Source organism: Somniosus microcephalus, chromosome 5 (assembly GCF_052327205.1).
Source record: "Somniosus microcephalus isolate GS21.2 chromosome 5, FLI_Smic_1.0, whole genome shotgun sequence".
Classification (NCBI taxonomy): domain Eukaryota; kingdom Metazoa; phylum Chordata; class Chondrichthyes; order Squaliformes; family Somniosidae; genus Somniosus; species Somniosus microcephalus.
The window spans coordinates 163,883,211-163,910,786 of NC_140991.1; the positions used below are offsets into that span (position 1 = coordinate 163,883,211).

Here is a 27,576-nt window from a genome sequence, read left to right on the forward strand (position 1 = left end):
TTCAAGTCCCACTCCAGGGACTTGAGCACATAAAGCTAGGCTGACACTACAGTACAGTGCTGACAGAGTGCTGCATTGTTGGAGGTGACGTCTTTCGGATGCCGTCTGCTCTCTCAGGTGGACGTAAGAGATCCCAGGGCACTATTTCGAAGAAGAGCAGGGTAGTTATTCCTGGTGTCCTGGCCAATATTTCTTCTACTTAGGCAGTCCCTCGGAACCGAGGATGACTTGCTTCCACACTAATGATGAGTTCTCAGGTGACTGATGAGTCCTATGCAGGACCTACAGGGCTCGATTTTGCCAAGCACGAGGAGGCTGGTTTGGAGGCGTGTGAGGTGGTAAAATCGCAAAAAATGGCGGGATAGGCCCTTAACAACCACTTAAGTGTCTCTATTATCCCATTTTGAGAGGCCTTTCCGATTTTTAGACATTTCCCCCATCCCACACACCTCATCTGGAAAATGCCAGGTAATCCTGGCGGCCTCACAATTGGATTGCTTACTAACAGCTGCAGCTCCATCATTACAAAGGAGTTTTCACCGATGATCCTTTGCAGGTGGCAGAACTTTGTTGTCTCAGGTCCGGGCGAACTTTTAGCAGGCCTACGCATTGTTGTGTAAGTTTGGCGCGTGACACCCATCTCCGGTGTGACCTCCTGGGAAACCCCTCTCCCCACCTTGACTGAGCACTTCCTCAACTGAGGCATATATCAGAAGCATGGCGACCATTTAATTCCTTTCCTCCTGGACATCAGATTCGGACGAAGACCAGCCGCGACAGCAGAAGAACCATGAACAACAGCAGCACCAACAGCAGGAGCAATCAACAGGAGTGCCAAGCTGCTAATCACCCACCTGAAGCTGCACAGGCCAGAAGGCACCAGCGCACGACAACATTGCTGCCCGGGATGCAAGGGACGCACTCATCTTGGCCAGATTTGGTTAGCCTGCGCAATCAAACACATTTGTCTCGATTATGGCATCTCTGAGATCCCCTGGCATGCTCTCCTCCTTCCAAATAAGAGAAATGAGTTCATGTATTCACGCCAGTAGTGCTTCTCTGTCATGCATTAGCGCCTCGGCGGGGATTCCATCTGCTCCTGAAGCCTTGTTCTTCAGTTGTCGGATGGCCTTTTCAACCTCATGCCGGGCGGGGGTTGTGCTGAGGTGGTGGCGGGTAGCATGCTGTTGGATGGAGTTGTGGACACTCACGTCGAAGACAGAGTCTCGGTTAAGGAGATCTTCGAAGTGCTCCTTCCAGCGGGCACTGACTGCCTCTCTGGCCTTGATGAGTACCTCTCCGTTCTTGTTCCACAGTGGGGTGGGACCTTGGGTCGTTGGTATTGACTGCGCTAAAGAATCTATGCACATCGAGGGAGTGCTGTCTTTCGGATGAGACATTAAACCGACGCCCTGTCTGCTCTCTCAGGTGGATGTAAAAGATTCCATGGCACTATTTCAAAGAAGAGCAGGGGAGTTATCCCCGGTGTCCTGGCCAATATTTATCCCTCAACCAACATAACAAAAACAGATTAACAAAAACAGATTATCTGATCATTATCACATTGCTGTTTGTGGGAGTTTGCTGTGCGCAAATTGGCTGCCACGTTTCCCACATTACAACAGTGATGACACTCCAAAAAAAAAAGTACTTCATTGGCTGTAATGGGCTTTGAGACGTCCAGTGGCCGTGAAAGGCGCAATATAAATGCAAGTCTTTCTTTCTTTTTACATTGTGCTGTTATTAAGGCTATTGATACTTGCCTATTTTCTTGTAATTATTATTTTCACACAGTTGTTTGCTCCAAATATGTGTTCCTCTTGTTGAAGTGATCTTTCACGGTCACATTAATATTGATTAAGGCCTTTCCTAGTGTAAATTCCATAGCCGTCTGCCCTGATCCCAACCATTCCTGCCTAAATAGGTCTCTTATGGTTCTCTTTGGCTTAGTACTCATCAAGACTCTCCCCGCAGTATCTATTGTCTTAGTTTATATAAACTTTCAATGATACAGTCCTAATCTTTCCTCAGGTATTTGATTGTCGTGCACTTGTATTTAATTTATTCTTGTTGCAATTATTTTATTCTGCTGAATTTCAATGCAACCTCTTTTATAATTTTATTTTTATTTGTATTTTGTTTACTTTTTCCTTGCATGTTTAAGCTATTGATGTGCAATTCAACAATTGAAAAAGAAATTTAAGAACATTTTTGTCATATTCATCATTCATACATGACTATGATGCGTCTTGATGCAATTTACATCATCATGCTGTACGTTTGTAAACAAAAAAGGTTTGCTAATCTCTTTTTTTAAAGAGGATGATGTCTCTTTAAACTCATTGAGCGAACACAAAGCTGGTAATTTTGACTGAGTGATGGTGTAAAACAGGCAACATCGATTCAGGCGCCCATTATACATCTCTCCTGATTTTTATTTCTATCAAAGTCAATGAAAATCTGGAGAGATGTAGAATTGGCGGCTGAAACGATATTGCCCATTTTACATCACCACCCAAAGTCAAAATTACAACCAAAATTTAGACAGTACTGCTCAGCTGCCTAAACATAGTGCAAATTAAGTTCCAACTTAGTTGTCTCCTACTGACACGCACTGTTTCATAGAAACATAGAAGATAGGAGCAGGAGTAGGCCATTCGGCCCCTCGAGCCTGTTCTGCCATTTAATGAGATCATGGCTGATCATCCAAATTCAGTTCCCTCAGTGCCCTGTCCCTGCTTTCTCCCCATATCCCTTGATCCCTTTAGCCTTAAGAAATATATCTAACTCCTTCTTGAATATATTTAATAAGTTGGCCTCAACTGCCTTCTGTGGTAGAGAATCCCACAGGTTCACCACTCAATTCAATTCAATTCAATTCAAATCGCTTTATTGGCATGACAAGGTACATCTTATGTTGCCAAAGCATCGAAAAACATTCATGGTTGAACACATAAATACAGATCTATCCATACAGTGTATAAACAGATATATCCCTGAGTGTATAAATATACATTCATATATAATTTGTATATACTCTTTTCTTATATTTAGTGGTTGTCCCTCTGTTTATGGCAAGCTGTAACATAGTGTCTTCACTCTCTGGGTGAAGAAATTCCTCCTCATCTCAGTCCTAAATGGCTTACCCCTTATCCTTAGACTGTGACCCCTGGTTCTGGACTCCCCGCCATCGGGAACATCCTTCCTGCATCTAGTACAGGTATATCAGTGTGGGAGATTTTATTAAAAGTGAGCTTTAGCTTACACTTTTGTGGCATCTCTAACTTTCTTCTCATACCAGCATATTAAACAGTTGTGTCTAGAAGTGGTTCAGATACATGGAATATTTGAACTTTCGGCCTTCAGTTAAATCCCGATAAACATCTAGCTAGGTTACCAAGAATTATGTTTGGATGACAACTGATTTGTAGATCTCTATAGCACAGTTTCAGGATTCGAATATAAAGGGGGAAATTTCCTCTTTTCTCTACAGTCTACTCTTAATTCAAAGTTGCTTAATTTAATTTATCTGACAATTCAATTTTTAGCACTAAATTTTCAGACTGTTGTGTTATTTACATTGTTTATTTCAATCATCGGGAGTGGACTGTTTCTGTAGAAAAAATTGGACCGAAAGCAAAAGAACAAATTTACAATTTTACTACAAATGGTAAACAGATCTTCTCCCCAGAAAGCATGAAATGAGAAAAGGCTGTCTGGTTCATCAAGCTTGTTCCTTCCAGATAGCATGCTCCACACATTTAATGTTCTGAGGGAAGTTCTGCATGAAAGCTTGTTGCTACCCAAATGTTATCAAACAAAACTCCAAGGAACATTTGATGCACGAGTTAGGGTCTTACATTTAGTGCTGTACTTGGATCAAGAATTTTGCACAATGGGTATGAATGGAAAGCAGGTCAATACTTTGGAATTCTACACTAAGCACAAGCACAGCTTTAGTGCAGACAAGCTATATCGAGACAGAGTGCACAGGGGAGAATACAAATGAGATTCACAACCATTCTCTATTACAGCTACGCTATGCTGAAGCTAATCAATCAAGCCTTTAAACAAAGTAAGATTCTCACTCCAGTGAAGGAAACACATCTTTAGGATCCTCATGATGTTCCCTAGAACTTAAGGTTATATAACACCAGCTGTGTCAGTAAGGGAAACTTGTGCAACTAATCTTATCAAAAGGTTTGCACACAATAAAGTCCATTGGAACTTTTGCAGATCCAAGAAATAAATGGCTGTGTCCAGATGTGAGCGCAGGTCTCTCATTTGTACATGCAAGAACCTCCTAACAATGACAATAAAAATCAGTGGTAGGAATTATAGATGCCATTTTTTCAACATTTACAGAACCAAAATTCATTTTTATAAAATGCAACATTATAGTTAGAGTAATATTAACAGGAAAGTGCTGCTACAGTGCCAAAAAAAATCTTATGATCTTGGAAAAAATAATTTGAAAGCTGCTGACACCTGGGTCTCTTTCTCACCAAATTGGCTTGGAAACTATTAAAGTTGAAGTATAAGCTAGATTTTAAAGAAAATACTTCCTTGATATATGCCATGAAAAGTGACAGCAAATTAATTGTTGGACTGTTCTTAGTCTCATGTCACTTTGTAGATACATCCTTAAATTTAATTAGCACCCTAAATTAGACAGAGATGTAGTATCGATGTTTGACACTGCATTTTGTATTTACACAGATGGACCTTGTGGCCATACTTTCTGTGTGTGCGCCCTGTGGGGGAGGCTGTAAAGGAAGGATAATCCATAGGAGACTTGAAAGCCTACACAGTTTCACACTTTGAAATTCATTCCAAAGTCCATCTTATATGAAGCCAACTGTTTTCTTATCTGATGAGGCATATTTTTAATATTTAAAAAAAATAAAAGTGCCAAAATTTCCCAAATAGAGACACAGAAACAACAATATTTGTAGACTGGAACAAAAACAGAGGCAATCTGAAGGTGTCTCTGACAACTATCCGCCCAGGATTGTAAATGTCTCAGTGGGGTATAAACCATTGCTTGAAACCAGGTTAAAAGCAGAACTTTTCTATGCTTCCCAAAAAAGGTAACATATAACTGAGGATTTCCAAGAGTTAAATGGAAAATAAATGGAGTGAAAATTGCTTGTGTACTTGAAGTACATTATCACCGTTCTCATTTATTGTGACTAGTGAATCAAAGAACAACGTCTGCTCACAAACAGAGAAATCTTTAAAATACCTTCTTTAATCACGTATCATTGGGGTAGATTTGAGTCCTTACTCATGCTGAGGTACCTGGTCAACCATGAAAGTGGATCAGAAAATAGAGAGTGTGGGATTTTCTAATCCGAGCTTGCAGCAGGCCTGATACTTCACTATGAATGAGAACTTGGAAAATCTACCATATTGTATAACATGCTTTAGGTCAGCAAGTCATGGACGGGATCTAATCAGTGAATAGGAAGTGGTTTTGGGCAAGCTCTCATTTCTTAAGCTGAACATTTTTATATTCGCTTTTTCCTTAGTTTAATTTTATGCTTCATCAAAGTGTTAATGGTAGAAAAATTAACACTTTCCACCTTTTCTACTCAGTGCTTATAGCCACAGCTCGCAAGTCATGTACAGCAAGGCCAGATGTAGATAAGACTCCTTTAATAAGATCCAGTAATGTGCCATAGTATTAAACTCAGAAGAGCATTCACCTACTGCACTAACATAATTTCTCCCACTTCTAATATGTACCATACTTGTTGCCTCTTACTGAAACCACCGATTTATTGGAAAATAAGTGGGCAATCTGGAGCTCTAGATTTGCTTCAACTGATTTCACTTCCTCTTCTAACCACCAAGACAGCGGAGATTCTTACTATACATCAATCTGATTTGATCCAAAGTGCCTAAGGTGAAAGACAGGACAATGTGCTAATCTACTGTACCACCCTGTCTCAGAAACAGTATTATTGAGAAGATCGAGTATGATAAGAGATTTCTTTGCTTTGCAAATGCTCTCATTTCCGTTAAATATCTAACAGCAGAGATTTACACAATCACTTTCACATATTTTGTATAATATAGCTAGATATACATTGCAATGCAAAAACAAATTAAGTGGTTCAGATGATGTCATGAGTGTGACATTAGGCTTGAGTAGTCTTAAAGTGTCAATAAAACTTATTTAATTCATATTGCACCACAAACTACAAGAAACATAGGCTGATATCCAATTCAACATGCATATCAGCATCAAAATGCATGGTAGAAATGGTTCAATATAGTTCAATTCCCCTTTAACCCCCCGTACCATATAATGAAAATAAACAGGAACCAAGGTCCAAAGCTCAAGACAGCAAAAATTTGAAAAGAACAAACTAGATTTACAGCACAGAAAGAGGCCTACCGTGCCTGTGCCGACTCTTTGAAAGAGCTGTCCAAGTTAGTCATAGACCCCAGTTCTTCCCCCATAACCCTGCAAATTAGTCCTCTTCAAGCACATGTTCAATTGTCTTTTGAAAGTTCCTATGGAATCCGATTCCACCACCCTTTCAGGTAGCACGTTCCAGATCTTAACAACCCACTGTGTGAAAAAGTTTCTCCTCATTTCCCCTCTAGTTCTTTTCACAATTATTTTAAATCTATGACCTCAGGTTACCAACCCACTTGCTAGAGGATACAGCTGCTCCCTACTTGCTCTATCAAAACCCCTATAATTTTGAATACCTCTATTAGGTCTCCCCTTACCCTTCTCTGCTTGAAGGAGAACAATCCCAACTTCTCTAACCTCTCCACATAACTGAAGTCCCTCATCCCTGGTAAACCTCCTCTGTATCCTCTCCAAGGCCTTGACATCCTTTCTAAAGTGTGGTGCCCAGAATTGTACACAATAATCCAACTGAGCCGAACCAGTGATTTGTAAAGGTTTAGCATGACTTCCTTATTTTTGTATTCAATGTCCCTATTTACAAAGCCAAGTATCCCATACACTTTCTTAACTGTCTTATCAACTTGCCCTGCCGCCTTCAAAGATTTGTGAATATGCACCCCCAGCTCCATCTGCTCTTGCACCTCCCTCAAAATAGCACCATTTAAATTGTACTGCCTCTCTTTGTTGTTCTTCACAAAGTGCATCACTTCAATGTCTACACATTTCACCAGTTTGTCTCAGTAATGGCTGGGTTTTAAAAACCTAAAGATGGTAGCAAGAAGGGAAGGCTGAGGAGTTAAGCCGTACGTACTATGCTTTTGAGATCCAGAAAAGAATGAGTCAGTGTAGGAGACAATGCAGTGAGCCTTAGGGGACAATTTTAACCCAACTTGGCGGGCGGGAAATGGGCGGATTCAGGCCAGCCACCCATTTTATACCCCTCCCGACTTTAATCTGCATGAAGTCAATAGTGAGCAAAAGTGGATAGGGTGTAAAGCAGGTGGCCCACCGGATCCAGTCAGGTGAGTTAGGTTACAGTTACCCCCTTCATTTCAATACAGTGTAGTACAGTGAGGAGGAAGAGTGTGGGTCAACAGGTTTTTCTTCCTGAAGCGTGATATTGCCAGAAAACATACTCCTATAACTGTTATCTTGTATAATGTACCACTTTACAAATCTAGTAGCAGCATTCATTGGGAAACCCTCAGACAAGAGACACCCATGATTCAAACTGCAGTCTCATTGTACACTGTGACTTGCACCACAGTACTGTGCAGTATTATTTCACGGAACATTAGAGTAATAACGTATCTTATATACATATAAAAGTAGTCATCCTTTGAAAACTTGACAGTGTAAAGGGAGCTTTACTCTGTATCTAACCCATGCTGTACCTGCCCTGGGAGTGTTTGACAGGACAGTATGTCTTTGTCTTTATGGATAAAGTGACAAACCTGTTTTACTTTGTTTGCAAGCACAAGCTACAATGACACAAATCATGTTGAAGCACATCAGTGTCGCTGAGTCACACAGACCAGGAGATTCTGATGCCTCCCTTGGAAAAAATAGCCTGCCGACATTCAGTGCCAATGTTCACAAGTGAATAATAGCTGCTTGACCAAAGTTCTGGACAGTGACTGGTGTTTGGAACACACCAAAGCAAGGAATTAACAGCTAAAGCAGAGAAAGGGAGGGGAGAAAATTGCTAAAGAAAACAAATCATTATCATGTCACTTGTGCAAATGGCACTGTGACTAAAATAACAAATGGCCCTGCTACCTTCCCAAAGAAAATATATTTTGGTGGATACAGTGTTGCCATGCCTGATGGGTCACAGGTAAAGCCTCTTGGATGCTGGGAAGCATCGTATTCAGCTTTGATGTCCTCCATAGTTGAACAGTCTGCCAAACTCATGATCACACATGAATAATGAACACTTGGTCGAGGTACCAGAGGGGAATCACTGCCCATGGAACTGTATTTCAATGAGGGAGATAATCCATTTAGGACAGGAGAGGTAAGAGTTGGACAGAAATGTTTTTTTTGGGGGGGGGGAAAGATACTTTTGGTTCTAGGAACATAAGAGCAGGATTAGGTCATTCAGCCCCTCGAGCCTGTTCCGTCATTCAATGAGATCATGGCTGATCTGTATCTGAACTCCATCCACCTGCCTTAGCTCCTCATCATTTTATACCCTTGTCTAGCAAAAATCTATCGATCTCAATATAAAATTATTAATTGAGTTACCATCTACTGCTTTTTATGGGAAAGAGTTCCAGGGGGAGAAATTGGGTGAGTAGCGCCACCTGTTAGCGCCTAAAGAGGCAGTCAGTGGCTGTAGCGCCACTGGCTGCGTCTGCGGCGATATTCAGTAGGGGCGCTAATGGTGGTGTTAGGCATTTGCGCTGCGCCGCCACCGATGACGTCATCGGTGTGCGCAGCGCCCCATTCGTGATATTTGGTAGCGAACGCCGCAGTTGCGCCGCTCGCTACCCGCGCCCGGTTCACGGGGCCTTACTGTGCCAGCAGCGGCGCAAGTTAAGGTGGAGGTGCGGGGCGGCCGCTTTTTCAGCCTGCCAGCACCTCCGTCCCCGGCCTCCTAACCGCACCCCCCCCCCCCCCCCGCGGCATTGCCAGCTGTTTCCCGAGAGCCCGGCACTTCTCCTTGGAGCCGGGCTCATTTGCCGGCACTCGCGATCGGGGATCGCGCTGTTGCAGGCACCTCCCCCTTAACAGGGGGAGGAAGGCCTGCAGTACCGCAGCATGTGGCGCTGCGGCACGTTGCGCTGCGATAATCAGTTTCAGCGCCCTAAGAGGGACGCGGAGCGCCTCGAGCCTCGCCCCGTGTCCCTCGAGGGGCACTGAAACTGAATTTCTGGCGATCGGTATCACTCCGATCGCTGCGCTAAATCCTGCGCTCCGCCGACTTTTGCGCCACTTTGGCGCCCCAACCCAATTTCTAGGCCCCACACTTCTACCACCCTTTGTGTAAAAAACATGTTTCCTAATTTCTCTCCTGAAAGGACTGGCTCTGATTTTAAGGTTATGTCCCCTTGTCATAGACTCCCCACCAGCGGAAAAGGGTTCTCTCTATCTCCCCTATCAATTCCTTCCAAAATCCTAAAAACATCAACAAATCACCCTTTAACCTTCTATATTCCAGGGTATACAAGCCTAGTTTATGTCATCTCCCCTCATGATCTAACCCTTGGAGCTGGGGACATTCTGGCTAATCTGCGCTGAACTCCTTCCAAGGCCAATATATCCTTTCTAATGTGCGGTGCCCAGAATTATAGACAATATGCCAGAGGTGGTCTAAGCAGGGCTTTGTTATAGCTGTAGCAAAACCTCCTCCCCTTTATATCCTAGCCCTCTAGATATAAAGGCTAATATTCCATTAGGCTCTTCGATTATTTTTTGTACCTGACTACATTTTAATGATCTGTGTACATGGACCCCGAAATCTCTTCTCAAAGTGTTAACAGTAAATATCAGTCTCATTTTAATCTGAATGTCCTCAGTTAGGATATTCCAATTTCTGCCAACATTGAAAACACAAGTCACAGCTGCTCCCCTCCCCCATCATCTGGATTATCCACAGCTCAGCTGGAGTACTCTGTGATCTCACTCCCACTTAATCACTCCCACAGTTTCCGATACAAGACAACTTTGTATTTTGTCACAGTGCACTTTGTCTTGAATACTCATTAGCACTTTAATCATGCAAGGACCACACTGGCACGTTTAGAGGAAAATAAAAATATAAAATTTTGCAAGTTTTAACAATTTGACAAAGCAGTGATAGAAAAACTATTTGGTTCCTCAAAAAGCATTTCTTGAATTATTAAACAATGTATAATTTACATTAATAAACACACAGATTTAGTGGAAAATGTGGATCTTTAGAAAGCCTCAAAAGTTTCATCCTCATTAAAAAGCCCATGCTACAGAACCTGTACCATGACCGCTAAACCCTCTCAAAGCCACGACCTCTACCACCGAGAAGGACAAGGGCAGCAAGCGCATGGGAATACCACCACCTCCAAGTCACACACCATCCTGACTTGGAAGTATATCACCGTTCCTTCATCGTCGCTGGGTCAAAATCCTGGAACTCCCTCCCTACCAGCACTGTGGGAGTACCTTCACCACACGGACTGCAGCGGTTCAAGAAGGCGGCTCACCACCACCTTCTCGAGGGTAATTTGGGATGGGCAATAAATGCTGGCCTTACCAGCGATGCCCACATCCCATGAACAACTAAAAAAAAACATAGCACAAGGGCAAGTACAAAATAATACCAGTTTAATAAAAGGCATTGCTATTAAAAAGACATTTATAATTAATGAAAGCAGAGTGTTACCTCTGTGTGAATCCAGAACTGATACAACAGGTTAAACTGGAGGTGTACAGCAAAAACTGAGGGAGGAATGAAGAGAGCCATTGGAAGATTGAAGACCTGGAAAAAAAATAAACATTGTATAAAGTCAAAGAGTTAAAAAAAGTAGTTAATACTACACATCAGTACTACTCGAGCAGTTACAAGATCACATCTGTGCTCATTTAACAAAAAAACTGGCAAAATATCTGTGGCGTTGTTCACCAATTGAGAATGAGGCTGGGCAAATTGTGGTAGATAAGGATGTCTGTGTGTCAGAGACAGGGTGGGGCCAAGGCAGGGCAAGTAGCCAACTGGAGTCAAGAGCCAAAGCTGTCAGAGAGCAGGAAGCAGAAATGAAGTGAGTGATAAGGAGGGAAAGGGAAATTGGCGAGAGGAACCAGTTGGCAGGTACTATGGAGATACATTAGGAATTAGCCCTTTGCTTTTATATCTTTGCTGGGCTGGTTGTGGAGATGTAAGTGGGGAACTGCCATTTTGGTTAGATCTTGGAGAGATTTTGGGGACGGATGGGGTTTGTGATGACCTATCCTTCAGTCCCATAGACCTGAATTTTCTTTTCAGTGTTGGGGGTATATTGGTGGGCTTCCCTCCCCTTGCCCTATTTCTGCTCAGTGGGTGGGGAAAGGGTGGGGGGGCATTTGGCCTTCACCGACAGTTCGATTCTCTGATTCTCTGTTCAGTGGGGAGGGCAGGCGGGGGAGGCTCTTGTGGGTCGAGCCTGGCCTGCCCCTTGGCACAGTTTTATGCTCAGGGGATGGGGTATGGAGAGCGACTGGTCTGTCCTTTTTCCAGACTTTCTGCTCAATTGGGGTGGAATAAGTACACAGACTCGTCCAGGATTCAAGTGTCTACTCTGTAGAGGGCTGGGGAGCTTGGTGAGGGGCTAGGTTGGGGTCAGAAGGGAAGGCCCCGAATTCATGCAATGCAATGATGGGAGTATTGTAGTGCCTTTGGCAGTTTCCATTTGCCTGCACAGTGGAGGGAAAGTGCGCAGCGCCAAGAACCAATTTTACAATCTGTCTTGTGCAATGAGGGAATTGGCATGCTAAATCCAGATTCTCAGAGGTCGGTATATACAGTAGAAAGAGGCGCAGAGTGCATTTCCCGTCTGGCGGGAGAGAGAGCTGTCGTCTCAGGGCATATGTGACACCAGTCAAAATATGGATCTAGAATCGGATGTGAATCACTTGTCACAATACAAACCAACTTTGAAGGATGGCAGAGTGAGACTGCCTCTTCCAAGGAATCTTACACTGCTTTGTTCCAGTGGTAGGTTGAGCCCCGATACCAGATTCAGGCTGCACGGATAGTAGAGTACATTTCTGTGAGACCCTCCGTGTCACTGCTACAGAACTTGCATGCTGTTGGTAGGTGGGGGAGAAAATCAGAAAATCACAGGCAGTACCCTTCCCTGTTACGTTGCTAGGAATCATGGACCTAAAATTCCACTGAAGCCATGGGCATTTCTCTGGTGTAACTGTCGGATGGGGTGTCTAAAATGGGGCAGAACCCAGAGAAGAGGCTGCAAACTTATGTTTGTGGGGTTGGAGGAGAAAAGAGGACCAATCCTCCACGTCAAGGAGACATATCTGCTGGAGTTCCCGGGCTTCCACGGAAACTCCACCCAATACATCCTGTAAAGGCCACAACAGCCAAGAGCTGGCATGGTCCTGCTAAGGTCCCAGGGAAGGCTCCACAACTGCCTCTGTCATAGGCAATCAGTCCCTTTGATAGTTCACTGAGGAGCTGAAGATTGTTTTTTAAACTGAGTTTTATTGGGCCCTACTCAGGCCTTTTATCTGTATGCTGAAGCGGCATGGCACTGCTTCAACATTCTGAATGTTACTGAAGTGCCCGCCCCAAGCGTGCAAATTATCCCATCCCTTGAATTTGCGACAGGGTTCAGGCCTCCACATTTGGGCACTTCTGCTAGTGGAGCAGGCCAATTGGAATTTCAGCCTACCAAGAATTGGACACCCCAATCCATTAAAAATTAGCCAACGACAACTGCTCACCCTCTCTCCCACAAACTGACAGTGCTCAGACCTATCCCTGTAAAGGATTAAATGCTGAATACCTCCCACTCTTATTGGACGACCAAGAATCAACAAATTTAGATTATAATATAACCATTTTCTTGATGCCAAATTTATTTGTTTGATTTTAACACTGCATAAAATGACATGGGATCAAAAGGGTGGAATTAAAATCTGTTCTCTACCTTCTCTAGAGATTACTACCTTTGAGGTCTTATTTTTTAATTTACCTCCTAACTCCCTATATTCAGCTTTTAGGACCTCATCCCGGTTTTTACCTATATTGTTGGTACCTATATGCACCACGACAACTGGCTGTTCACCCTCCCATTCCAAAATGTTCTGCAGCCGTTCTGAGACATCCTTGACCCTTGCACCAGGGAGGCAACATACCATCCTGGAGTCTCGTTTGCGGCCGCAGAAATGCCTATCTATTCCCCTTACAATAGAATCCCCTTTTACTATAGCTCTCCAACTCTTTTTCCTCCCGTCCTGTGCAGCAGAACCACCCACGGTGCCAGGAAGTTGGCTGCTGCTGCCTTCCTCTGATAAGCCATCTCCCTCACCAATATCCAAAGCGGTATATCTGTTTGAGAGGGGAATGGCCACAGGGGACCCCTGCACTACCTGCCTGTGCCTACTACTCTGCCTGGTGGTCACCCATTCTCTTCCTGCCTGTGCAGCCTTTACCTGCATCCTAGGATACTTAAGGAAGTGGCCCTAGAAATGGTAGATGCATTGCTGGTCATCTTCCAAATTTCGATAGACTCTGGAATAGATCCCATGGATTGGAGGGTAGCTAATGTTATCCCACTATTCAAAAAAGGTGGTAGAGAGAAAATGGGGAATTATAGACCCGTAAGCCTGACCTCGGTAGTGGGGAAAATGCTAGAATCCAATATAAAAGATGTAATAGCAGAGCTCTTGGAAAACAGTGACAGGATCGGACAAAGTCAACATGGATTTACAAAAGGTAAATCATGCTTGACTAATCTACTGGAATTTTTTGAGGATGTAACTGGTAGAATAGATAAGGGAGAACCAGTGGATGTGGTGTATTTGGACTTTCAGAAGACTTTCGATAAGGTCCTGCATAAGAGATTAGCGTGTAAAGTTAAGGCACATGGGATTGGGGGCAAGGTACTGACTTGGATAAAGAACTGGTTGGCAGACAGGAAGCAAAGAGTTGGAATAAACGGCTCTTTTTCCGAGTGGCAGGCAGTGACTAGTGGGGTACCGCAGGGATCGGTCCTTGGACCCCAGCTATTCACAATATATGTAAATGATCTAGACGAGAGAACTAGATGTAATATCTCCAAGTTTGCAGATGACACAAAGCTGAGTGGGCCTGTGTGCTGTGAGGAGGATGCAGAGAAACTCCAGTATGATTTGGACAGGTTGGGTGATTGGGCAGAAGCATGGCAGATGCAGTATAATGTGGATAAATGTGAGGTTATCCACTTTGGTGGCAAAAACAGGAAGGCGGATTATTATCTGAACGGCAATAGATTGGGAGAAGGAGAAGTGCAACGAGACCTGGGTGTCCTTGTGCACCAATCGCTGAAGGTAAGCATGCAGGTGCAGCAGGCGGTTAAGAAGACAAATGGTATGTTGGCCTTCGTAGCGAGAGGGTTCGAGTACAAGAACAAGGATGTCTTGCTGCAGTTGTACAGGGCCTTGAGTATTGTGTGCAGTTTTGGTCGCCTTATCTGAGGAAGGATGTTCTTGCCATGGAGGGAGTGCAGCGAAGATTCACCAGACTGATACCTGGGATGGCAGGAATGACGTATGAGGAGAGATTGGGTCGATTGGGTTTATACTCGCTGGAGTTTAGAAGAATGAGAGGGGATCTCATTGAAACTTATAAAATTCTAACAGGACTGGACAGACTGGATGCAGGAAGGATGTTCCCGATGGCCGGGGAGTCCAGAACCAGGGGTCACAGTCTAAGGATAAGGGGTAAGCCATTTAGGACAGAGATGAGGAGGAATTCCTTCACCCAAGAGTGGTGAACCTGTAGAATTCTCTACCACAGAAGGCAGTGGAGGCCAATTCATTAAATATATTCAAGAAGGAGTTGGATATATTTCTTAAGGCTAAGGGATCAAGGGATATGGGGAGAAGGCAGGGACAGGGTACTGAATTTGGATGATCAGCCATGATCTCATTGAATGGCGGAGAAGGCTCGAGGGGCTGAATGGCCTACTCCTGCTCCTATCTTCTATGTTTCTATGTTAATAGTGGACATCAGGAATATGGGCATACAATTACCAACCCAATTGTTAAATAATCATTTAAAAACAATTTGAATAAATGAACATCTCCAAGAGTGATTAACATTGAATGGTGGTTGTGTGCATATAAAAGCCTGTGGAGAATTTGAGATAGCTGAAATGCTGTCGATACTGTGCCTTGAATGATTTTTTTGTGTTTATGACAGGATTATTTTCTGCATTTAGCACCCAATATCAGTAATAAGTCATCTCATGTCATGTTAAAAACAGCCAGATGCAAATTCTGGCTCTCTAGTCTGCCACAGAAATATTCCTTAACTCCAACCTCAGAAAAGCATTCACTAATCACCAGTGAGAATTTTTCCACTTGCCTCATAAGCCATCTTATTGCACCCTAATAGTGATTGTTAACTTCAACTTACGTATATTTTCTATTTACTAACTTTTGCAAAAAAAAGTTGACCCGAGTACAAAGTGGCAAACACTGCTTTATACACACATCTACTTTTTTTGCTAAAATTAATGAACTGAGAAACATATGCCTATTAGCGTCAATTTGTACCAAACTGTAATAACTCATTTCACACAAGATCTTTGCAGCCAATGGACACAAGACTTTCATCCCATCTTCCTGGGCTGAATTTATAACAAGGTTTCAGAGATGAAAAGATTGTATTCTGACTTCATCCAGAGAAAAAGTTATGGTCCTATTTTTCCTTTCCCTACAGAAATATAAAACTGGAATATAAACTTATATAAAATAGTGTAGCAAATCAAAAAATTAATTGATTTGAAAACAGTAATTGCAACAGGGACACATTGTCAACAGTCATCATGTAGTCTCTACAAGGAAATTCCCGATATGCGCTCCTGGCAGGCAAGGCTTCCCATCGGGGATGTAATTTTATAAAATTGGTCCGGAATTGTTTAAAAAAATTAACAGTGCTCTCTGTGCCTTGGAAGGTTGATGCACAAGCCAGTCTGATAGGGTTTGAATTCCCTTCTGCGATTCTGGGCACAGTCTGTGCCTGGTTTCAGTCCCAACATCACAAAATGGTGTTGAGTAATCAGGGTGCTTCCCCAAAGTGGGGAAGGGGAAAAGTGTTCAGTCTTACAGTCAACTTAAATGTAACATCGATAGTTGCCTTGCAGCAAGTTGCCTACCACTCAATATGGTCATTTAATGGTGCATGGGGTAAGGACAAACTAAAGAAGGAATGGCAAGAAAAAAATAATTTAAAAGCAAACAGTACTTTTTGTTTCCTTTTTAAAAAAAAAGATTTTGTAGATGGACTTTTTAAATGGCCCATAATTTGCGGTCAGCGGCGAAGCAAAGGCGTTCGCTGCTGCCCCCGAAGTAAGCTCCCCACAAAGATCTCACTATCTCTGTGACGAGAACTTCGGGTTTTTCGACGTGTAATTGAAATCGACGGAAGTTGATGAAGATTCCCAGCAAAGAGCTGCTGTGACGTCAACAAGCTGTCTAGGCTGCCAATCAAAACACAGAGGCCTAGAAATTAGGTTTGCCTCCGCCAGGGCTTTTGCGCCCGAAATTTTGCGCCCGCGATAATTGCCGCTGCGCCCGCCAAAAATTCAGCTGCCCCGCGCCCAGACGGCTGCGGGCGCTAATGGAGGGTTTCAGCGCCTCGCTATGGGCGCTGAATGCAGGTTTGCGGCGCTAATCCCCCGCTGCGGCACCCGATGCGGTGCGGCAGGCTGGGGTACTGCAGGCCTCCTCCTTCTGTTAAGGAGGAGCTGCCTGCAGCCAACCGCTGACCGGTCGATTCGCCCGACAAATGAGGCCGGCACCTCGGAGAAGTGCCGGGCTCGCGGGCCACACACATCAGTGCCACGGGGGGGTGGTGGAGGAGTCCGGGGAGGGAGGTGCGGGCAGGCGGCCGCCGGGAAAGCGGCCGGCCGCCGCTCCACCTTAATGCGCCGGCGCTACGTGCTGCAACATCCCGTTGAACAATTGTTGGTTGCGGCTGCCACGGGCGAGGCGGCCGCAACTGAATTTGGGCGTCCGGCCGCGTTACCACGGCAACCGGGACGCTGCGCACACCGATGACGTCATCGGTGCCGGCGCAGCACTACCGGCTAACGCCGATGGTAGGTCCCAACGCAATTTCGATCGCGGCTATAATTCCGGCGCAAGGCCCTCTAACGCCTCTAATTGGGCGCTAACCCCACCGAATTTCTAGGCCAGAATGCTCACAGACAGAGAACCAGGAAGGGAATAAGCTCCTCTGATTCTAACTTTTGAAAAATGTTAGAGAGCAAAATAAAGATTGGGGCTCTCACATGGGGAAAAAGGTAAACTTGAAATCAAGATGAACAAACTTAAAAAAAATGTAATTTTTTTTAAGTTTCTTAAAAAATGTTATTTTTATTAAAATGGCTAAGTTTGGCACTCCAAAAAATGTAAATTAGTTTTTCAAGGCCATAACCTTTGTTTAGCAGTCAATACACTGTTAAAATCCCAGTTACACCTAATCCAAAAGGGTCTAACTTTCGGTGGGGTATTTAACAGCGGCATCACTGCGGAAGAGCCAAAGTTTGTCAGTTTCCTTGATTTGAGAGATTGCACCAATTGTCAGCTCTGCTGGGGGAGAAGGGGGGCGGGGGGGGGGGGGGTTGGAGAGTGACAGAGCAGCCTGTGGAGGAGCAGTGAATGACAGACCGCAACTTCAGGATTTCTGTGTTAGGTTGCACATGCGCTAAATCCTGAAGTTGCAGTCAGTTTCAAAGGCGAAATGATAACGAAAGCTGCCAGTCATTGGGACCGAAAATTCCAGGCCATTATGCTTTCTCCATGATCTGGAAAGGAAAGGAGCACAGTTGGGTGCGCATTGTGCAGGTAACCTCTCCCCACCCACCCCCCATCCAAAAAGATGTCGAGATACAATATAGCTTTATAGAGCAGAAAACTGGAACAGAAAATGGGAGCTTCAGCAACCAAGTGCAATCAAAGCTTCATTTACAGCTTATCCAAATATTGATGTCTACAGTGCAGTATGAAATATAAAATACACTTTAGTGCACCACTGTGGACTTTACACCAATGCAAAATAGAATTATACAAATAGATCCACTGAGTACAATTAGTTATGTATATAAGATGTACCTAGTGCTGTAAGTATATGAGACTGTACTTCAAGAGGGTTCACAAGATGAATGCCCCTGGCAGACAACATCCTGGAAAATCTGGAGTGGCTGCATCATAGGATTAACAAATTCTTTACACTTTTCAATTGAGTGAACAGGCCACCTGTTTCAGCAGTTAATGAGGACAGTGAGTTTTCCTCCTAATATTTCTAGTATTATTTCACAAATGACTTACCCAGGTACAGTATTTCTGTAATACAGACTGCCGGAGGGCTGTAGACAAATTGTAGTCTTCAGAGCTGTGATGAACTTGGTGCGATGCCCACATGATATTCACTTCTGCAACACAAAGGAAAAAAGAAATTTCACAAAAGTGCATTATGCAGAGAAACACATTATTCCTTCACATAACCAATTTAGGGAGGAAGTGGCACCATTTTGAGAAGCAAAATGTTATTATACTGTTTTGTAATTCTTTTGCTGATTTACACTACCTTCCCCTCCATTTTGTAAGGAATCTGATCTCACTCAGGACTTCCTCCAAAAACACAGCCGAGACTGAAGCATGCTGTAATTCCAAAGCACCACTAAGGAAGAAGGAGCATCACAAATGTGTATTATAGACTGCATCACTGTACAGATCTCTCCAACTGTATATATTGTATACATACAGGAGCATCTGCAGTCTCCCTGCATTTTGGCATTATTCTTGTTTTGTTCTTTTAATTTTTAACTATTTTTTAATTTAATTATTATGCAAGGTCTCTTGGGTTGTAGTTCAATTAAATTACATGGGCCTGGAATTTACAGTAGACCCACCAGGGTGGCGGCACAGTGGTATACAGTCGGAAAGGAGTGGCCCTGGGAGTCCTCAACATTGACTCCGGACCCCATGATGTCTCATGGCTTCAGGTCAAGCATGGGCAAGGAAACCTCCTGCTGATTACCACCTACCGTCCTCCCTCAGCTGATGAATCAGTACTCCTCCATGTTCAACACCACTTGGAAGAAGCACTGAGAGTAGCAAGGGCACAGAATGTACTCTGGGTGGGGGGACTTCAATGTCCATCACCAAGAGTGGCTCAGTAGCACCACTACTGACCGAGCTGGCCGAGTCCTGAGGACATTACTGCCAGTCTGGGCCTGCGACAGGTGGTGAGAGAACCAACACGAGAGAAAAAGCTACTTGACCTCGTCCTCACCAATCTACCTGTTGCAGATGTGTCTGTCCATGAAAGTATTGGTAGCAGTGACCACCGCACAGTCATTATGGAGACGAAGTCCCATCTTCACACTGAAAACACTCTCCATCGTGTTGTGTGGCACTACCACCATGCTAAATGGGATAGATTCAGAATGGATCTAGCAGTTCAAAACTGGGCATCCATGAGGCGCTGTGGGCCATCAGCAGCAGCAGAATTGTATTCCACCACAATCTGTAACCTCATGGTCCGGCTCACTCTACCTTTACCATCAAGCCAGGGCGCCAACCCTGTTTCAATAAGGTGTGTAGAAGAGCATGCCAGGAGCAGATCCAGGCGTACCTAAAAATGAGGTGCCAACCTGGGGAAGCTGCAACACAGGACTACATGTTTCCCACATTACAACAGTGACTCCACTTCAAAAGTACTTCAATGGCTGTAAAGCGCTTTGAGACATCTGGTGGTCATGAAAGGTGTTATATAAATGCAAGTTTTTCTTTCCTATCTAAAAAGTGGAAGTAGCATGCTATAGACAGGGCTAAGCGATCCCACAATCAATGGTTCAGATCAAAGCTCTGCAGTCCTGCCACTTCCAGTCGTGAATGGTGGTGGACCATTAAACAACTAACGGGAGGAGGAGGCTCCATGAATATCCCCATCCTCAATGATGGTGGAGCCCAGCACGTGAGTGCAAAAGACAAGGCTGAAGCGTTTGCAAACATCTTCAGTCAGAAGTGTCGAGTGGATGATCCACATCGGCCTCCTCCTGAGATCCCCACCATCACAGAAGCCAGTCTTCAGCCAATTCGATTCACTCCACGTGATATCAAGAAACGGCTGAGCGCACTGGATACAGCAAAGGCCATGGGCCCCCACAACATCCCAGCTGTCGTGCTGAAGACTTGTGCTCCAGAACAAGCTGCGCCTCTACCCAAGCTGTTCCAGTACAGCTACAACACTGGCATCTATCCGACAATGTGGAAAACTGCCTAGGTGTGTCCTGTCTACAAAAAGGACAAATCCAAGCCGGCCAAATACTGCCCCATCAGTCTACTCTCAATCAGCAGCAAAGTGATGGAAGGTGTCATCGACATTGCTATCAAGCGGAACTTACTCACCAATAACCTGCTCACTGATAAGTACAGGGGCCTATGAGTGCAGCAGCACAGAGTGAACAACTGCGAGTTTGGTAAGTGTGGGAGCTATAAGGGTTAATCTCTTTTAAAATTTAGTGTTAACTGCTAGTAGCTCTTAAGTAACATCAACTGTTTAAGTTAAAATTTAAACTTTTAATTTTTAAATTTCTTCAGGCTTAAGCAGAGACAAACAAGCAAGCTCTCCTGCTGGAGAACTGCTGTAGTTAGTTAATTAGCTAACTGGATTAAACCGGTTCCTGAAACAGTAGCAGAGCAGTGGTGACTCATCTGAGTCACAAACAGTATAAATACAGGGGCCTGTGAGTGCAGCCAGCACAGAGTGAACAACTGCGAGTTTGGTAAGTATGGGAGTTCGGTGAAGTGGGGGAAGGAGGTGCTTGCTTTTCTTAACTTCTCATGCAGAGCGGCGGCGGCGGACTTGAGCGGGAGCAGACCGAGGTCTGAGAGCAGGGATAAAAGCAGCAGCAGACCTGCATATAACATACGAAATAGGAGCAGGAGTAGGCCAATCGGTCCCTCGAGCCTGCTCCGCCATTCAATAAGATCATGGCTGATCTGATCCTAACCTCAAATCTACTTTCACTCTCCATCCCACCCGAACCCATGTGATCTCCCGGGAGAGGCGAAAAACCAGATAAAAAACCCAATGGCCAATTTGGGAGAAAAAATCTGGGAAATTCCTCTCCGACCCATCTAGGCGATCGAAACTCATCCAGGAGATCACTCTGTCCCTGTATTTCCTGCAGTACTTACCTTCTGTAAGAGGTGATCTCCACCCCAGCCAGGAACAGGCACAATTTACTCTTGAAGGACTCCTAGCTGGCAGCCTGTTCCCGAGGTCTCCACTAATCCCTGTGAATAGAACCATCTCTTGAAATCTAACACAGAATTAGAACACAAGAAGTAGGAGCAGGACCGGCTACACGGCCCCTGGGCCCGCTCCGCCACCCACAGGGCCATGACCGATCCGAACCTAGCCTCATGTCCGATTTCCTACCCGCTCCCCGTAACCCCAAATTCCCCTTACTTCTAGGAAACTGTCTATTTCTGTTTTAAATTTATTTAATGATGCAGCTTCCACAGCTCTCTGGGGCAGCAAATTCCACAGACCTACCACCCTCTGAGTGAAGAAGTTTCTCCTCATCTCAGTTTTGAAAGAGCAGCCCCTTATTCTAAGATTATGCCCCCTAGTTCTAGTTTCACCCATCATTGGGAACATCCTCACCGCATTCACCCGATCAAGCCCCTTCACAATCTTATATGTTTCAATAAGATCGCCTCTCATTCTTCTGAACTCCAATGAGTAGAGTCCCAACCTACTCAACCTCTCATCATATGTCAACCCCCTCATCCCCGGGATTAACCAAGTGAACCTTCTTTGTACTGCCTCGAGAGCAAGTATGACTTTTCTTAAGTATGGACACCAAAACTGTATGCAGTATTCCAGGTGTGGTCTCACCAATACCTTGTACAACTGCAGCAATACCTCCCTGTTTTTATATTCCACCCCCCCTAGCAATAAAAGCCAACATTCCATTGGCCTTCTTGATCACCTGCTGCACCTGCATACTAACTTTTTGTGTTTCGTGCACCAGGACCCCCAGATCCCTTTGTACTGCAGTACTTTCCAGTTTCTTGCCATTAAGATAATAACTTGCTCTATGATTTTTCCTGCCAAAGTGCATAACCTCACACTTTCCAGTATTGTATTCCATCTGCCAAATCTCTGCCCACTTACTTAGCCTGTATGTCCCTTTGCAGGTTTTTTATGTCCTCCTCACTCACTACTTTCCCTCCCATCTTTGTATCATCTGCAAACTTTGATATGTTACACTCGGTCCCTTCCTCCAAATCGTTAATATAGATTGTAAAGAGTTGGGGTCCCAGCATTCACCCCTGCGGAACACCACTAGTTACTGATTGCCAGTCTGAGAATGAACCATTTATCCCAACTCTCTGCTTTCTATTAGAAAGCCAATCCTCCACCCATGCCAGAATATTACCCCCAATCCCGTGATTTTTTATCTTGAGCAATAATCTTTTATGTGGCACCTTGTCAAATGCCTTTTGGAAGTCTAAATACACTACGTCCACTGGTTCCCCTTTATCCACCCTGTATGTTACGTCCTCAAAGAACTCAAGCAAATTTGTCAAACATGACTTCCCCTTTGTAAAACCATGCTGACCTTGTCCTATTAAATTATGTTTATCCAAATGTCCCATTACTGTCTCCTTAATAATGGACTCTAAAATTTTACCAACCACAGATGTTAAGCTAACTGGTCTATAGTTTCCAGCCTTCTGTCTACTACCCTTTTTAAATAAGGGTGTTACATTAGCAGTTTTCCAATCTGCCGGGACCTTTGCTGAGTCCAGGAAGTTTTGGAAAATTATTACCAATGCATCCACAATCCCTACCGCCACTTCCCTCAAGACCCTAGGATGTAAGCCATCAGGTCCAGGTGATTTATCCGCCTTGAGTCCCATTATTTTACCGAGTACCACTTCCTTAGTGATTTTAATCGTATTTAGCTTCTCCCCCGCTAGAGCCCCCTGTTTGTCCAGTGTTGGGATATTCTTAGTGTCTTCTACTGTAAAGACTGATACAAAATATTTGTTCAGCGTTTTTGCCATCTCCATGTTTCCCACCATTAATTTCCCAGTCTCATCCTCTAAGGGACCAACATTTACTTTAGCCACCCTTTTTCTTTTTATATAACTATAGAAACTCTTGCTATCTGTTTTTATATTTTTTGCTAATTTACTTTCATAATCTATCTTCCCTTTCTTACTCAATCTTTTAGTTATTTTTTGCTGTCTTTTAAAGACTTCCCAATCTTCTATCCTCCCACTAGATTTGCCTACCTTATGTGCCCTTGTTTTTAGTCGGATACTATCCTTTATTACTTTACTCAGCCACGGATGGCTGTCTTTTCTTTTACACCCTTTTTTCCTCAGTGGAATTTTTTTTTGTTGAAAGTTGTAAAATAACTCCTTGAATGTACACTAATCATGTACCGTCTTACCCTTTAATCTATTTTCCCAGTCCACTCTAATCAATTCCGCTCTCATACCTTCATAGTCTCCTTTATTCAAGCTCAGTACATTTGTTTGAGATCCAACCTTCTCACCCTCTAATTGAATATGGAACTCAACCATGTTATGGTCACTCATTCCAAGGGGATCCTTTACTAGGACATTTTTAATTAATCCTGTCTCATTACACAGGACCAGATCTAAGGTTGCTTGCCCCCTGGTCGGTTCAGTTACATACTGCTCAAGAAACCCATCCCTAATACACTCAATGAACTCTTCCTCAAGGCTGCCCTGCCCAATTTGATTTGTCCAGTTAATATGAAAGTTAAAATCCCCCATATTTATAGCTGTTCCCTTATTACAAGCCCCAACTATTTCCTGATTAATACTCCGTCCAACAGAGTTGCAACTACGCCCACCAGTGTTTTTTTCCCCTTATTATTCCTTATCTCCACCCAAACTGTTTCATTATCCTGATCCTTTGACCCAATATCATTTCTCTGTATTGCAGTGATTGCATCAACAAGAGAAAACGGCAGTGTGAGGTTACAGGTAAGGCAGGTAAGTGATTGGTAGTGACTGTGGGCTAAGTGTTAAGATAGTGTCTGTGGGCTAAGTTTTAAGTTAACATATAACTGCATTTTAAAAACTAAACTTAATTTAATTAATTTAATAAACTAAACAAGGTGAATAATTTGATTAATACTAAACTAATAAATTAAACAAACAAAATAATGGGAGAACAGGGCGACTACATCTGCGGTAAATGTCTGCGGCTCGAGGAACTTCGGCTCTGAGTTGAGGAGGGGAGTCCGAGCTGCAGACATTGCGAGACACCAGGGAGGGAGAAAGTTACCTGGACCTTTTTCTCCAGGAGGCAGCCACACCCCTTAGATTAACTACCTTAGAATTGACACGTGGTCAGGGACAGGAGGGTGTGACTGCGAGTGAGGCAGGTACAGGGATCCAAGAGGTACTATTGCAGGAGCCGCAATCCCTGCACTTGTCCAATAGATTCGAGGTTCTTGCAACCCTTGTGGACCAGTGCGGGGACTGCGGGGGGGACGAGCAAACTGACCACGGCACCATGGTACAGGAAGCCATTCAAGTGGGGGGGGAGTAAAAAGGAAGGTGGTTGTAGTAGGTGACAGTATAGCTAGGGGGATAGACACTGTTCTCTGCAGCCAGGAGCGTGAGTCCCGAAGGCTATGTTGCCTACCCGGTGCCAGGGTAAAGGAGATCTCCTCCGGGCTAGAGGCTTGGAGGGGAAGGATCCAGTTGTCGTGGTCCACATAGGTACCAACGACATAGGTAGGACAAAGAAAGAGTTTCTGCTGAGAGTTTGAGCAGCTAGGGACTAAGTTAAAAAGCAGAACCACAAAGGTTATAATCTCTGGATTATTACCGGAGCCACAAGCAAATTGGCATAGGGTCAATAGGATCACGGAGATGAATGCGTGGCTCAAAGATTGGTGTGGGAGAAGTAGGTTTCGATTCATGGGGCACTGGCACCATTACTGGGGAAAGAGAGAGCTGTTCCGTTGGGATGGACTATACCTGAATCATGCTGGAACTAGAGTTCTAGCGAATCGAATAACTAGGGAGGTAGATATGGCTTTAGGGTTGCGAAGGGGTGAAAAGTTTCCGGTAAATTTCAGGAAATTTTCCACGGGAAGTTAATTTTGGGAATTTTGCCCAAAAAAGCACATGCTAACATAATATTGTTTTTTTTTGTCTTTCTTTCATTTTTTTCCACAGGTCCTCTCTTAAAATTACTAACAGAGATGGAATCTCAATTATTAAGGAATTTCTTAATCAATATATGTTTATCTTCTTACTTGGCTTGTTTTAATAATTACAAGTTTTGTGTGTGACTGTGAACAAATGTGTCCTGAGTGGATGAGCGATTAGCTCCCTCTATTGGTGATGTAACATCGTGTGTGCACAGGTCATGCTTCCATCACATGGAGCATCAGGAAAACTTTACCTGTTGCAATCAAGAAAATACTGCTGGATGATGTGTTTTGGGAAAGAGTGGTTAGCAGCCTTAAACTACTCTCACTCGTAGTATCTGCAATTGCTCCGATTGAAGGAGATGACGCTGTCTTGTCAGATGTTCTCAGGCTTTTTGCTGATTTTAAAAGAACAAATCAGCATTGCCCTACCCACATCCCTGATGCTCAAAGCAGAGGAGAAGGCAATTGTTCAATTCATACAGACGCGTCAAGAATTTTGTGTCGAGCCGATTCATGCTGCGGCATACATGCTGGACCCAAAGCATGTTAGGAGACCAATACTTTCTGGAGAACAGATCAACAGCGCTTACAGTGTGATTTCTACCCTCGCGACACCTCAATCTGGACGTGGGCAAAGTTCTGGGAAGTCTGGCAAAGTTCTCTACCAAGCAAGCTCTTTGGAATGGGGACGGGATATGGGAATCATGCAAGCATATCAGTGCACATACCTGGTGGAAGGGACTTTGTGCATCTGAGGCCCTTGCATTGGTGATACTCCAAATCACACCTTCATCAGCGGCCTCTGAACGAAACTGGTCACTTTTTGGGAATACGCATACAAAGGTGCGCAACAGGCTGACTAACAAGAGAGTGGAGAAACTGGTGGCTATCCAGGCGAACCTACAACTTATTGAGCCAGATAGAGAAGTGTCCACCATACAGCTAGACAGTGACACAGGGGAGGAAATGGACACGTCAGAGTCAGAGAATCAGGAGGAGCAATGATGAGTAGAAGACTCATGAGTAGAAGACTCAAAGGGACAAAATAAGGACAAGTTACAGGCTAAATAAGCTGATGCTCATTTTATTTTAGATGGGTCTTTTTTGTGGGGGTTCAATAAAGTTCAAAATTATAACCTAAATAAAGTTTTGAAAGCCTGTTTTTATTTGTATGGAACAGTATGTCTATTTTGATGACAAAGATAATATAAGGGTCAGAGACAAAAACCATCAGTGTGCAAAAAAACTCAAAATTCCTAAAAATTCCCATGGAAAGTTTCCTCTTTTAAAAATTCCCAGAATTTTGCAACCCTATAGGGCTTTAAACTAAATAGGGGGGGGGGAGGGGGTCCTGGTGGAGAGAAATCTAGAATGCTAAAGAGAAAAGACAAGGAAGCAGTGCAGGAAAGTGATTGGGGTAAGGATAACCAGATTGTTTCAGGAAGGGACAGAGCGTACAAACAAAGGGGTGCCCGAACAAATAGAGCCCGGGTAAGAAAAAATGATAAGACAAATAGGGCCATAGTACAAAAAAATGTTAAGATGTCTAAAAATGTTAAAAAAAGACAAATCTAAAGGCACTATATCTGAATTCATGAAACATTCGTAATAAGGTAGATGAATTAACAGCACAAATAGATGTAAATGGATACGATATAATTGCAATTACGGAGACATAGCTGCAGGGTGACCAAGGCTGGGAGCTGAATATCCAAGGATATTTGATATTTAGGAAGCACAGGCAAAAAGGAAAAGGAGGTGGGGTGGCCTTGTTAGTAAAGGATGAAATCAGAGCAATAGTGAGAAAGGATATTGGCTCAGAAAATCAAGATGTAGGATCAGTCTGGGTGGAGCTAAGAAGCACCAAGAGCCAGAAAACATTGGTGGAAGTTGTCTATAGGCCTCCAAACAGTAGTGGTAATGTAGAGGATGGCATCAAACAGGAAATTAGAGATGCATTTAACAAGGGTACTGCAGTAATCATGGGTGACTTTAATCTACATATAGACAGGCCAAACCAAATTAGCAATAATACTGTGGAGGATGAATTCCTGGAGTGTGTACGAGATGGTTTTTTAGACCAGTACGTTGAGGAGCCACCTAGGGAACAGGCTATCCTAGATTGGGTATTGTGCAATGAGAAGGGATTAATTAATAATCTTGTTGTGCAGGGTCCTTTAGGGAAGAGTGACCATAACATGATAGAATTCTTCATTAAGATGGAAAGTGAAGAAGTCCAAT

At 43.8% G+C, this 27,576-nt stretch overlaps 1 protein-coding gene across 2 annotated transcripts in view; it reads right to left on the reverse strand.

The window, feature by feature from the left end:
- The window catches only part of agmo (alkylglycerol monooxygenase), a 530,082-nt gene that overhangs the window by 250,006 nt on the left and 252,500 nt on the right, over positions 1-27,576 (reverse strand). For both annotated transcript variants that reach the window (XR_015078446.1, XM_085988392.1), the window contains exons 4-5: positions 18,440-18,543; positions 10,791-10,886 (exon numbers count right to left, since the gene is read on the reverse strand). Coding sequence is in view for 1 of the 2 variants with exons in the window: in XM_085988392.1 (XP_085844518.1) it covers positions 10,791-10,886; positions 18,440-18,543 (200 nt within the window). In the remaining variant the exon portion in view is untranslated. The remainder of the gene's footprint in view (positions 1-10,790; positions 10,887-18,439; positions 18,544-27,576) is intronic.